Here is a 13,174-nt window from a genome sequence, read left to right on the forward strand (position 1 = left end):
ACGGAACCGGCCGTAGAAGGAAAGATAGATGAACTCTTGGACTCTGAACATTTATTTAAGCCGGAGTTGCACCTATCTCATCGTCAGGTTGGGTCAGGTCACTACGCGATTATCTATTAGATCATGCGTAAGCATCTGCATGACCCAAAAATATGGTTGTATTTGGCAGCGTCAATAAATGTTTCTGAGGAAGGTGCAGAAAGCAACAAAGTAGGATGAAGAGTCTCGGGCACGGCCGATTGCCTGGGGCATCGCTCCAGCGAGACGACCGTAGGGGAGAGTGGGGTAAGATGCCCAGGGTGGGAAAGACGCCCCACCCCCTCTAGCGACGAAACAAAGAATCGAACCTGGAAATTAATGTTCTTAGCGTAAAGCGGAAGCCTGCCTTGTTAACGGCACAAAAATTTGCGAGGCTCAGTTGGGCAACGGCTGGCTGGTGATTGCATGCTTTTTATTTGCTGCTTTCAAAAAATATTTTGGTGTCAAAACATTGTAAATATCAAAGAAGGTAGATAATTTTTGCGTCCATTGCTATAGTCGTGATAAATTAACATGCGTGTACTGTGTACCAAACTGTTTGTTTCAGGGTGTAGTTTTATGGCTAACAAATTGTACTGATTTAATGTTACCTCGGTACCTTGGGGTAAGATGCCCCCTGTCCTGATGGGGAAAGACGCCCCCCTAAATCCGTAGGCTGTCCTTCAAGCAGCCCGTCAAATCATTTATTACATACCTGTGATGAGAGACAAAAGCCGATCTGGGACTATTGAGGGTCCAGTACGGTCGGATGCTCCCCATGCCGGTCTCTCGGCCCACACAGCGACTTTTTGGGCGGCATCTGACTCTGAGAGCCCTTACGACGGCCTCTGTGGGCCCCATTATTGGCTCCAGGGCCCCTCACGACATCCTTTGAGGGCTCCCACGTTGGCTCCACGGGCCGCGCTGGCATCTGAGGTCCCCACGATGGGCTCGAGGGCCCTCAAGCATCATGAAGGCCTATAAGGGCCCCACAGTGGTCTCCGAACGCCACCACGGAGGCTTGTTTGGCCGCGCTGGACTATGATGGCCCTAACGATGACCTCTGAAGCCCCTTACGACTACTTTTGAGGGCCCTTACGATGACGTTTGGTGTCTACTGCAGGCCCGAAGAGACTACTGATTCGTTCAGGCGATTCACGTGCCCATTTATGTCACTTATAGTGCAGGGGGCATCTTACCCAACGCCAGGGGGCGTCTTTCCCACCCTGTGGGGTAAGATGCCCCCTTTCACTTCTTCAGGAAAATGGTTAATAGCAAAAAAAGTTATCATATTTCAAGCACGAAAGTGTGATATTTTTGGAGAAAAATGATGTCGGCTTCCGTTGAAACTACAAGTTTTTGCTTTCCGATCGTCATTTTCGAATAATATATGACATAGTAAAACCCTGGGCATCTTTCCCCACTCTCCCCTATTCGTGATTCGTGAAGCGGTGCGGGGCGCCGGGTGGGGCAGAAGCGTAATGTGTCGTATGGTAGAATGTCATGTGTGTGTTATAGGTACTGTTAAGACGTGCACAGAAAGAAATAGAAATGTGGCAGGCGGACGTAGTGCACTACACGAGAACGATCATCAAGAAACACGTATCTTTTTGTAAAACTTATGTAACAGTAGGTATGTCATCAATGGTGAGGTAACTATCTCTAGGCTTTTACTTTTCATGTTTGCATTTCAACACACAAGATCTGGGGGTAAAGTTAGTCCGGCGACCTCCTCAACCTAAGTCGATGATAAAATGGATTAGTCCTGAAGGTGGTCAATGCTTATGCTGCACCGGGATGATATAAATTGATCACGCCTCGATACATTCCTAATCAAATTTAATATATCAAACACATAAACTGCATCCTATTAATGGTGATTCTATTTTGCAATTTGGACATAGTCTGACGCGATACATAACTTTACGCAAGCATTTGAAATCAACAGCGTCTTTTACGAGCGTTCTTTTTTCAAAAGCCCCGAATCTTGTGTGAAAATAGATATTTTTTGTGACTGAACAAGGTGTACGTACATTTGTGATAAATACAAAATCGAGGGCTTCAGCTAGTGCGTTACTTATGCACGCTATTTAGCTCATTCGATGAAGTTACGGCTGCAACGACAACTGGAACTGGTTCACTCACGACACTGGTTCCGTTCCAATAGTCCAGATTCGTACACCGGACGGTCGTGGTACTCTGTCACGGCCTTTGGACAACCCCATCGGCACCTATCAGGGATCCGCGCTCGGGCCGTTGTTGTTCAACGTGTACACCACCGATATGTCACTGTTTTTGCCGGAAGGTGCCTTGTACGATCGTTGTCTTGTACAATACTGTGATGACACGCAGCTAGCTGTACTGGGGAGTCCAAGCGATGTCGGAGCTATGGTAACCCAGTTGGAGCGGGACCTTGCAGCTCTGTCACTCTGGTTCCGAAAAAATGGGCTAAAGATTAACGCAGATAAAACTCAGATCATTGTTTTGGGCACAAGGCAGCAAATTCGTCAACTAGCCCCGATAGAAATCAGGTTCATGGGTACCACTACTGTGGGAACGTCCTCAGCTAAAAACCTCGGCGTCACTTTTGACGAGAGCATGACCTTCTCAAATCATGTGACTGATGTAGCCCGCCGATGCACCGGTATTCTGAGCGGCCTGAGTCACAGTAGGCACTACCTACCGAAAAGTACGCTGGCCACTCTGGTTCAGGCTCTAGTAGTCTCATCGATCCGGTACGCCATTGTTGTCTATGGTGGATGTGGTGTCACCCAGATGTCTCGGCTCCAGCGGCTTATCAATTTCGGTGCTCGTGTTGTGTCGGGCAAGCGGAAGTATGACCATGTAAGCGAAGTGCTGAAAGAGTTGCGGTGGCTCTCGGCCGAGAATATGTGGCGTCTACAGTCTGTCACGCTATTAAAGAAAATCCTCGAGACAGGAGAGCCCGAAGCCCTATCCAACGCGATTGTGTCGCGAGGTAGCGTGCATGGGCGTGATACGCGTCAGGCCGACCTGCTCGATTTACCCGTGATTAGAACGGAATCCGGGCGCCGCCGGTTCCTATACGCCACTGTATCGTAGTATAACGCTCTGCCTCAGGCGCTGCGCAATCTCGGTCACAGGCTCTTTCGGAGGGAGTATCGGAAGCTCCTACTGCGTGAGCAACACGGCGACCCGGCCAGTGTGTAGCGGCGCGGTGGCGCAAATGTGAATATGTGTGCAAATGTGATGCGTGTGTGTTGTATGTAATGTTGTGCCCACCTCATTCGTTTCACCTGACTCGGCAGCCAATAATAGCCATTTTCGGATGGATCGGCTTGCCACGATAAGTACAATACAATACAACTGCACGGCAGCTACGTCCCATGCAAGCCGCCCCGGTGCGACATCTACTGCCCCGCCCGCTCCACGCAGCCGACTGACCGGCCAAGGTCACCGCCCCGTCCGCCGGGAGGGCGGAGCTTAATGGTCACGTGTTTGTGACGTCACGCCTACGCACGGATAGCCTCTACTCCACTGACGGATTTACGGAGCCGATTTTAACATTACGAGGTAACGACAAGTGCTCTAAATTTTGATATTTTGTTAAAAGACCATATTGACAAAAATTGGCGCTTGAGCTGAAACATCGTCTGCCAAAATTTCAAGCTAATTGGACAAAAATTGAAGAAATTATCGCCGAAAAACAGGGTCTCATGGGATCTGAAATGCATAGTAGGTATATTATTCCGCACCGTAGACAGTGTTTACAATTGCTTCACGTGCTAAGAGAGTATCAGATGTCAGATGTCGTATAACTTATTTGTTAAACGTCTATGTAGACGATTAACCCTCGCCCGTAAACGGCGATCTGCCACCTTCGCCCATGCAGGGGGGGGGGGGTTGGTGCGACCCCCCCCTTGGCGTTTGAAAATGGAGCGTCGTAGAGCTTAGCGGAAAAGACCAACGGATTGCTCTCGCCGAGATCTCGCGATTGGTGGTATATTTTTTGGTCCTAGGTCAACATTTGACCTACTTTTGACCGGTCAAAGGTCAAATTTTCGGAAAAATAGACTTTTTTTCAACTTTCTGCGGCGATTGTGGCAAAACGGTGGGAGATATCGACTTGAAACCTTCACTATCGTGTTCCTTGATCAATTCTCTATCGTTTGGTATGTATTTCGTTTCCCTAGCTCTAAAAATGGCGCGTTGGGAGCGCCGGAAGTCGGCAAGGTCACAGTCGGCGGCAGAAATTCGAAAAATCAAAATTTAAATTTTTGAAATCTGATTGTATTTTTGGATTTGGGAGGTCCATTTGCTCCCTATAGAAGCTAATATTGCTGCATATTCTCATTGAGGTGACAAGAATTAGCAAAATAGTGGTTCGGGCGCTTTTCAAAAATAGTACCGGACGCTGTTCCTCTTGTGACGTCATAGCTCCGTGACCTGACCTGACCTGGTCAAGTTTCTTATACCATATGATAGCCAATACTTGCCCCAACATGCATGGGAAGTTTCATCACGATCCATCAACCGATGTCCGTACCACCGGCAGGAAACCTCGGGCGTTGGCACTCAGTTTGTGAAAATCCGGCCGGAGGCTGTTCCCTTTGTGACGTCATAACTCCGTGACCTGACATGACCCGGTCAATTTTTTTTTATCAAAAGATGCGCAAGGTTTGCCCCATAATGTACCCAAAATTTGGCGGCGCTGCGCGCCGCCGTTTTTGCACTATTTCCGAAAAGCCTCAGGGGGGGTTGCACCAACCCCCCCTACATGGGCGAGGGTTAAGAAGCTGTTCAACGTCTCGTAGACATTTTGTTATGTCTGAAATATGGCTTATTTTTCTATATATAATTTATTATTTGCTTTGAAGCCCCCAAAAGATGTCGGCGGTACGGGATAAAATTATTAAACCGCTCGTAGATAGAAAAAGCTTTTTAACGTCTCGCCTATCGGCTCGGATTTGCTCTACCTACTCGCGGGATAATATATATTGTAGGGCATTTGGATATATAAGGCTTGTTAAAAACATTTTGTCGAAACACGTGTAGCCACTCTAGATAAAACAATATAATTCAAGTAGTTAGCTCCCATTGTTTTATCCTATTAATTACGAGCGAGCGAGCGCAGGTGAGCGAAGCGAAGTCTTCAATATAACGGAAAATTTTCAGTATGAGCGGCCCGGCCCGGCCTGTAACGCTTTTGAGAGGCTTATATCTCAGCAGCCGCTGGATCGATTAGCCTGCGGTCTTTTGCTGGGTAGCCCCCTCCCTTCTACCCGTAATTGACTACTTTTGATACATCTCAGTGACCGACGTGGCACGTGCCACGTGAAAAGTCAAGGGTGTTCAAGCTGTTTTGCAAAAGTGGTGATCTTGAGAGGCTCATATCTTAGCTGCCGCTTGGGCGATTGTCTTGCGGTAATTTTTGTAGGGTAGCTGCATCCCTTCTACCAAAGGTCGGATACTCTTGATCTACTCGTATGTGAGTGACCCCCACTGCAAGTGCAAAATGCAAAAGAAGAGGTGCCAAATTTGTTGCCAAAGAGGTGCCATTTCAATAACTCGGCAATTACTGAGGCGATTTCGCTGAAACTTGGCATATGTACAGGTAGGCACCCACCAGACAATGCATTCCCATGTGTTGCGGTTAGAGTGCTACTGCACGTGCGCACGTGCAGGGGTCGATTCCAGATCTCGAGAACGGCTTGGCCGATTGCGCTCAAATTTGGTACACGGTTACGGAGCAGTTAGTAGGGTGCCGTGCACAAGTCAGTTGGGACCCATTTTGCACGTGCGCACGTGCAGGGTGCCGCTTCCAGATCTCGAGAACGGCTGGGCCGATTGTGCTCAAATTTGGCAAATCGCTAGAGACCGGTTAGTAGGGTGCCGTGCACAAGTCAGTTGGAGGTACCCCCTCGCAATTTCACACGTGCAAGGCCCACCCTCTCGCTCGCTCCGTTAGTCGCCCCAAAAGGCGTTATACTGGTCAATAAAGAGACATGTTCATGTCTAACATGGGGAGGGAATGGAATTGTGATAGCAGCTTTGTTCGACATATGCCAAAACCATGTAATCCGGAGCCATTCGTCTCTAAAATATAATTTGACAACACTGGAGAGCACACGGCCTCATCTGAGGAATTTTCACTGGGGGGGGGGGGGCAGAGCCTTAAGGAGCCAAACGTAGGGTACCCCCAAATCCTGTTTTCTCACTGGATTTAGACCACTTATTTTTCATCACAGCCCTGACACCTTTTTTTAAACAAAAAAAAATTGTAGGCGATCCGACCCATGCTTTTATCTAGTTTGTAGCCTCCTCACATTGCCCCATCAGACAGTAATAATCACACTTCTCGGTGTTGAGCGTTTGCTTGAGCGGTGTTGAGCGTTTGTTTGAGTGGCAGTGCCTCGTTTAAGGAATTGTCATGCCGAGCCTTATGTCGATAGCCCGCACGCATAGATTTTTTTGCGGACCTCATCGGTTTCTGATGGGCCCGGGGGCCCCGCCGACTTCTGAGCGCTCGATGCCGAACTCTGAGGGCTAATTCCAGCTTCTGGAACCACGTCGGCCTCTATGGTAGCCCACACTGGTTTTATAGGTATGATCCATACCAGGCTTTAAAGGTCAATCTGAGTGGAGACCGTATTTTCCCACGAAGGGCCCCCTCAGACCAGTGTAATGCCTGTGTATCAACTTGGAGACTGAGGGCTTCTCAGGTGGATTCTCCGTAATCGCCGTGGATCTCCGACACAACCTTAAGGTCGTCAGAGGCTACAGTGTGAGACAATCGGGGCCCCGTGTATTAGTGCAATTTGAGGGCCGTTGGGACCCTAAGTGGCTGGCATTTGCCCTCCGGGACTCCATTTTTTTTTTTTTTGTTGGGTTAGGCCCTTTCGGTCTGACGAGACCATTTCAGAGCCGGAAGGATGATAAGAATTACGGGCAGACATTGGTATGGGCAGGCACCCCAGTGAGTCACCTGGGCTGAACCTGTCCAGTCGGACAGGCCGTCCAGCCCACTGGCACTCACTGCACCCGGCTGCGGGCTAGCTCCAGTGGAGCCATTCCCGCATGGGTTAGAGTGGCCCGTCCAGACCGGAGCAGGGGGTTGAGTTGCGGCATGAAGGAGAAGGATTTGACTGCCCTGAGGATGGAAAACACGGAACGGTGCCGGGACTCCACGCCAACTTCTTTAGATAACCCAGAGCTGTCAGTTCCCGTCCCCACAGACAGACCACCAATCTACGCCTACGCACGACCTCCGAGAACGGGAGCCTGCTTCATTACGATTAGGAGCTATACTCTAGCCGCACACTTGTGACCGTCCAGCCAGAAGTTGGACGCCGCAAAGTGAGGACGACGATAGGCAAAAACAACAGATTGACGCCCCGAGGACAGAAACAACAGTTTGAAACAACTGTGCACTATGTGCAGCGGCTTGGCGCGCCGGCCGTCGCTGTGGCGTCGCCCACGTCACCCGTTTTGCAGCGGCCCAAAGCGGCGCACTGGCGACCCCGAGCTCGGCCCGGCCGTGTGGCGGGCCCGGCGCTTCACCAGCGCCTCTGGCGGCCAAGACACTAGCGCCCCTGGCGGCTGCAGCAGTGGCGCTCAGGGGGGGGGGGGGCAGCCATTTGTGCCACAGGTCTATGCCACTTCTATGCCGGGCCCACAGCAGCTTTTGTAGGTACTATAGTAAGTTGTAGGCTGTAGGTTACAAGTAAGTAGGTTGTAGGTTTTAGGTAAGGTTAGGTCAGGTTAGAGTATGTTTTGTTCTATATTTAACTGTGAAAAGACAATTGCGACGCACGTAAGACATAGACTTCGTGGCACATATGATAGACCCCCGGCGCTCATCCTTTCTTGTTCACCCCGCGTCGGACAGCGCAAGCCACTCGATGCCGGCGTCCGCCGCCGTAGGCTCCTTAACCTTGAGCTAAATAACAACCTTCAAGTGAAATTAAAAATTTAATTGCTAAAAAAGACCGCTATATAAAGAGCTTTCCATGTTTTGTCTCGTTCTTCTACTATCAATATTCAATCCGTTTGGAGGTAGAGGGAGCAGAACTTGCTCCCCTCCATAGGGGGTTGTGCTTGGCTGAATACCTCAACGGGCCTTGGATTAAGATGAGATGAGAATTTGAATTATTACATCGTAACCATCGGCATAACACCTGCACCACACAAAACATTCATAATCGTATAGATTATAATACCGGGTGAATACCTGGAACACAGTAGGTGCGAGTGTCACCTGATGGGTACCAACTACCAACCAAGATTATGACACTTTGTGACCGTGGCCGTGACCGTGACACCCGTCGCCCCAGAGCAGCGTGTAGTCCGTCCGCTCCCCGTGGCGCGCAGCACTGCGGTAGACCGAGCGCCAGAGGCGGATCCAGCTCAGAGTTTTTTTTTTTGGGGGGGGGGGGGGCAAACTATAAAATTTATCGATTCTTTCCATGCATCGTCCATAGGCGTAATGTTAAAATTATGCCGTTTGGGGGGGGGGGCAAATGCCCATTTTGCCCCCCCCCCCTGGATCCGCCACTGAGCCCTGCCGAGCGGCCTTGTTTTGTGCGTACCTACTTGATGATGACGGCTGTGATTTGTTGTAGGCTCATTGTTTTACTTTACCGTCTTCGTTTTTATACGACTGAAAGTATTAAAGTATGTTGCGACTTGCGAGTGTTGATTTTACTCGCTTTGCACTTGGCTGGTCAGTGGTCAGTGACGTGTAACCGACTTCTGGCTGGTGTCGGACTTTGCACTGGTGGCGGGGACGCGGGGGCGGTCCGTATCGCCGCGTCGCCCCATCTCTGGCCGGAACACGCTGGCGGCTCATGACTTTACACCGCGGCGCCGCGTCGGCTCTCGCCCAGCCGTCCACCCGACGATCGATCCCCTGTACAAGGTGACTCGACTCAATGAATGAGCCGTGAGGGGCGGGCCGACCAGTTCCCATACTGAGAGCTCTGATGTAAACTTTACCGTTCGGCTGTGGACGCTGGCCAGATTCATGACGCGCGGTAACTCGACACTCGTGAATACGGCGGAGAGAGATAGTGACGCAGCCCGCAGGTCAGGATATCGACGCATGAAAGATCGGTCGCTCCGCTCGTATTTATTTGTACTTAGGGGAGAGTGGGGAAAGATGCCCAGGGTTTTACTATGTCATATATTATTCGAAAATGACGATCGGAAAGCAAAAACTTGTAGTTTCAACGGAAGCCGACATCATTTTTCTCCAAAAATATCACACTTTCGTGCTTGAAATATGATAACTTTTTTGCTATTAAGCATTTTCCTGAAGAAGTGAAAGGGGGCATCTTACCCCACAGGGTGGGAAAGACGCCCCCTGGCGTTGGGTAAGATGCCCCCTGCACTATAAGTGACATAAATGGGTACGTGAATCGCCTGAACGAATCAGTAGTCCCTTCGGGCCTGCAGTAGACACCAAACGTCATCGTAAGGGCCCTCAAAAGTAGTCGTAAGGGGCTTCAGAGGTCATCGTTAGGGCCATCATAGTCCAGCGCGGCCAAACAAGCCTCCGTGGTGGCGTTCGGAGACCACTGTGGGGCCCTTATAGGTCTTCATGATGCTTGAGGGCCCTCGAGCCCATCGTGGGGACCTCAGATGCCAGCGCGGCCCGTGGAGCCAACGTGGGAGCCCTCAAAGGATGTCGTGAGGGGCCCTGGAGCCAATAATGTGGCCCACAGAGGCCGTCGTAAGGGCTCTCAGAGTCAGATGCCGCCCAAAAAGTCGCTGTGTGGGCCGAGAGACCGGCATGGGGAGCACCTGACCGTACTGGACTCTCAATAGTCCCAGATCGGCTTTTGTCTCTCATCACAGGTATGTAATAAATGATTTGACGGGCTGCATGAAGGACAGCCTACGGATTTAGGGGGGCGTCTTTCCCCATCAGGACAGGAGGCATCTTACCCCAAGGTACCGAGGTAACATTAAATCAGTACAATTTGTTAGCCATAAAACTACACCCTGAAACAAACTGTTTGGGACACAGTACACGCATGTTAATTTATCACGACTATAGCAAGGGACGCAAAAATTATCTACCTTCTTTGATATTTACAATGTTTTGACACCAAAATATTTTTTGAAAGCAGCAAATAAAAAACATGCAATCACCAGCCAGCCGTTGCCCAACTGAGCCTCGCAAATTTTTGTGCAGTTAACAAGGCAGGCTTCCGATTTACGCTAAGAACATTAATTTCCAGGTTCGATTCTTTGTTTCGCCGCTAGAGGGGGTGGGGCGTCTTTCCCACCCTGGGCATCTTACCCCACTCTCCCCTACTGTATGTTTGTATGTATGAACCCAATAAGTATTTATCGTCGCACCCATGTGTCAAACATTGCATTCCTTTGTACCTGTATGACTAATCTGAAGAATATCATTGCAGCTCGGTCGCCCCCCCCCCCCCGGCCGGTCGTGCTCGCGCCGCTCCTGCCTCCTCCCCCCCCCCCCCTCACCCACTTCCGGAAAGCGCTGATTCGGCCGCAGACTGGGCGGTTGGTTTCTCGGAAAGGAAAGTGTGCCGCGCCGTCCGAGCTGAGAGGTGGTCGGGGGGGGGGGGGGGACAGAGTGCGTCGTCCGAGGTGGACGGGGGCGGGTGGTCGGAGAGGGGCATTGCGCGCCGTTCGAGCCGGGCGGGGTGGTCGGGAGGGACAGAGTGCGCCGCTCGAGGTGGGTGCAGGGGTGGGGAAGGGGGTCGGAGAGGGACAGGGCGCGCCTACGGAACTGATCTGAGGGGTGTTCGCGGGCACCGCACACTGCTGCGTGCGGTGTGTGCGGTGCGTCCAGCAGGCGTGGGGGTAGGGGATTGGTAGGCGGTTTTGACGTCACGGCTGCGTGCGGTGGACGGTCCGCTGTGGCCAGTCACGACCGGCCACAGCGATCGCTGTGTGCGGTGACGGAAGGCTGACGTAGGGACGAAGTGGGCGGAGCTTCGAGGCTGTGTGCGGTCCGACCGCACACAGGGCCCGTGAACAGCCCTCTGGGAGGGGGGTGGGGCTCGTTCGCCGTGGTCGTTCGCTGTTTCAAGAGGAGATCTGCCGGCCAGCTGAGCTCTTCCCATGTCTCCTTGTCATTCTGCGCGCCAGTGTGTGATGCTAGCGACTGGACGGAGAACTGATAAGGGCGTGTGGGAAGGCTGATCGACGCCGCGTGCTGCTGACCTGCCTGAGTGCCTGCATCGCCCGCCAGACAGACGCCTGCGCGCCGGACGCCCCCCCCCCCCCCACTTCCAGACGGGCCGGTCGGCCGGCACGCCGACTGACCGCCCCCCCCCCCCTCCCCTCCCTTCCTCCCTGGCCGCCGCTACGTGACGTCACGCGGCTGCCAACCGACCGCTCCACGCCCGCCGCATCATTGAATGGAATATCTAGGAATTTTGGAGTTCTCAACCGTTTAGACTTCAGGGTATGTCTATTACAATAATGGTACGTCGTTAACATTACTGACATTTTCAGGTATGTTCTTTGTTAATAATGCTGATATAATAATGAAATAATGAGTACCTATTATCGATGTCGGAATGCATTAATGTTTGTGATGGCGTAACTCATGGCCCGGATGATCTGGAAAAAATGCAGACACTTTCATTAACACAGAAACTGTATTAATGACAGTACGTAGAACATCGTACTTCTTTGTCACATGATGCAGATGAACGATAAATATGTAAATAAGGAATGGTGACGCCGTTGGTCAGGTGACGAAGTCTCTACGGACCGTCCGCCGCCGCTCCGGCGTCTCCCACGTTGTCGGCGGCCTGCTCCCGGTCCAGCGGATCGCGCTCACGTCTGATCGAGATGAGCTCTACTCCTTCCGCCGACGCCTTCTTCCGAATCAGGATACAGACCGGCATTCCGGCCATCACCGCACTGATTACCGCCATGCCGACCAGCATCGGCAGGAGCGCTGGAAAGACGAACTGAGACAGCGCGGCCGCCGACACGACCAGCGCGATGAAAAATAGAACGTCTGCCGCCGCCCAGCTGACCAGCAGCAGCGGCCACCAGCGGCGCTTCCACAGGCCGACCAGCGCGGGGAGCGCGGCGGCCGTCAGCAGGCCGCCCGTCACCGCCAGCGCCGTGTAGGAGCCCCGCAATGGGCCCTCAAGCTGCTCGATGGAGTGGTTCAGCACAAGCGTGGAGTTGCATACTGAATCGCTGACGTCCAGAATATCTTCCTGTCCATTTCTTTTCTTCGCCCAGGTGTTTTGGAGACAATATTGTACTTCGCCCAATTTAGGGTCTAGCAGTTGATCAGTCATCATACAGGTGAATGCGAAGCTGCCGATCATGGCTAAAAGCACGAGGGAGAAAGCCGCGAGCCGTTTCTTACCTTCCCGGTAATAAATGTCTTGACACAAACCTGCAATCATCTCAAGCTTGATCGATCGATCGCAGGCTGTCCTCACCCGACCGTGTCTCGTAAACGACTGGCGCGTCGCGACGCTAGGGGTCTCTACACAGGTCGGCCGCCGCGCGGCGACGGCGGCGCCGTCGGCTGACCTTGGAGGCAGCGACCGCACAGGGGACACGTCGCAACATGACTGGCCAGTGGCGGCACTGGGCCTGGCGTGGGGGGTGAGGTGCGGACCGCGCACTGCGCAGTGCGCACGGCTGATCGGGAAGGTAGGTAGTTGGAAAAACGAAAACGAAACACGCGTTGCGGACGACCACTCCGCAGCAGTGGCGGCGTAAGCTAATTTGGGAATAACGAATAAGATATTAAAGTGACGGGTTCTGCCCACCATTTCTAACGGAAGAAACTTTAATTAAGTGAAAAATCTCATTTAAACCGCGCCCCGTTTAGGTCTGGCAGGTTCCACGTCCTGTTGGGGGGAGGGGGAGAGGCACGGCCGACTTTTGGTCCTATTCTTTCCATGCAACGCCAATAGGCATAGGCGGCCAACCCCTTGATTTATTAGCCCTATGGGCGTTGCATAGAAAGGATGACCAAAATCGGCAGTGCCCCCTTAATTGAAGGTGTTCCGCCGCTACTGCCAAAAGGGTTAATGTTAAAATGACAAAATCAAGGGGGGCACGGTGCCCCGGTGCCCTCCCCGTTCCGCCGCCTATGGCGTCCGCCTCGCGCCGCCCCGCCAGCCACTCTCTCTCTCTCTCTCTCTCTCTCTCTCTCTCTCTC

The 13,174-nt window shown here is 52.1% G+C and overlaps 1 protein-coding gene across 1 annotated transcript in view; it reads right to left on the bottom strand.

Annotated features, from left to right (window-relative positions):
- The window catches only part of LOC122364054 (amine sulfotransferase-like), a 65,937-nt gene extending 54,019 nt beyond the window's left edge, over positions 1–11,918 (bottom strand). The window contains exon 1 of the mRNA XM_043334099.1: positions 11,753–11,918. Coding sequence (XP_043190034.1) covers positions 11,753–11,918 — 166 coding nt within the window. The remainder of the gene's footprint in view (positions 1–11,752) is intronic.
- Between the last annotated feature and the right edge of the window lie 1,256 nt (positions 11,919–13,174).

The sequence above is a fragment of the Amphibalanus amphitrite genome, unplaced genomic scaffold (assembly GCF_019059575.1).
Source record: "Amphibalanus amphitrite isolate SeventyFive unplaced genomic scaffold, NRLGWU_Aamphi_draft 000654F_arrow, whole genome shotgun sequence".
Taxonomy (NCBI): Eukaryota; Metazoa; Arthropoda; class Thecostraca; order Balanomorpha; family Balanidae; genus Amphibalanus; species Amphibalanus amphitrite.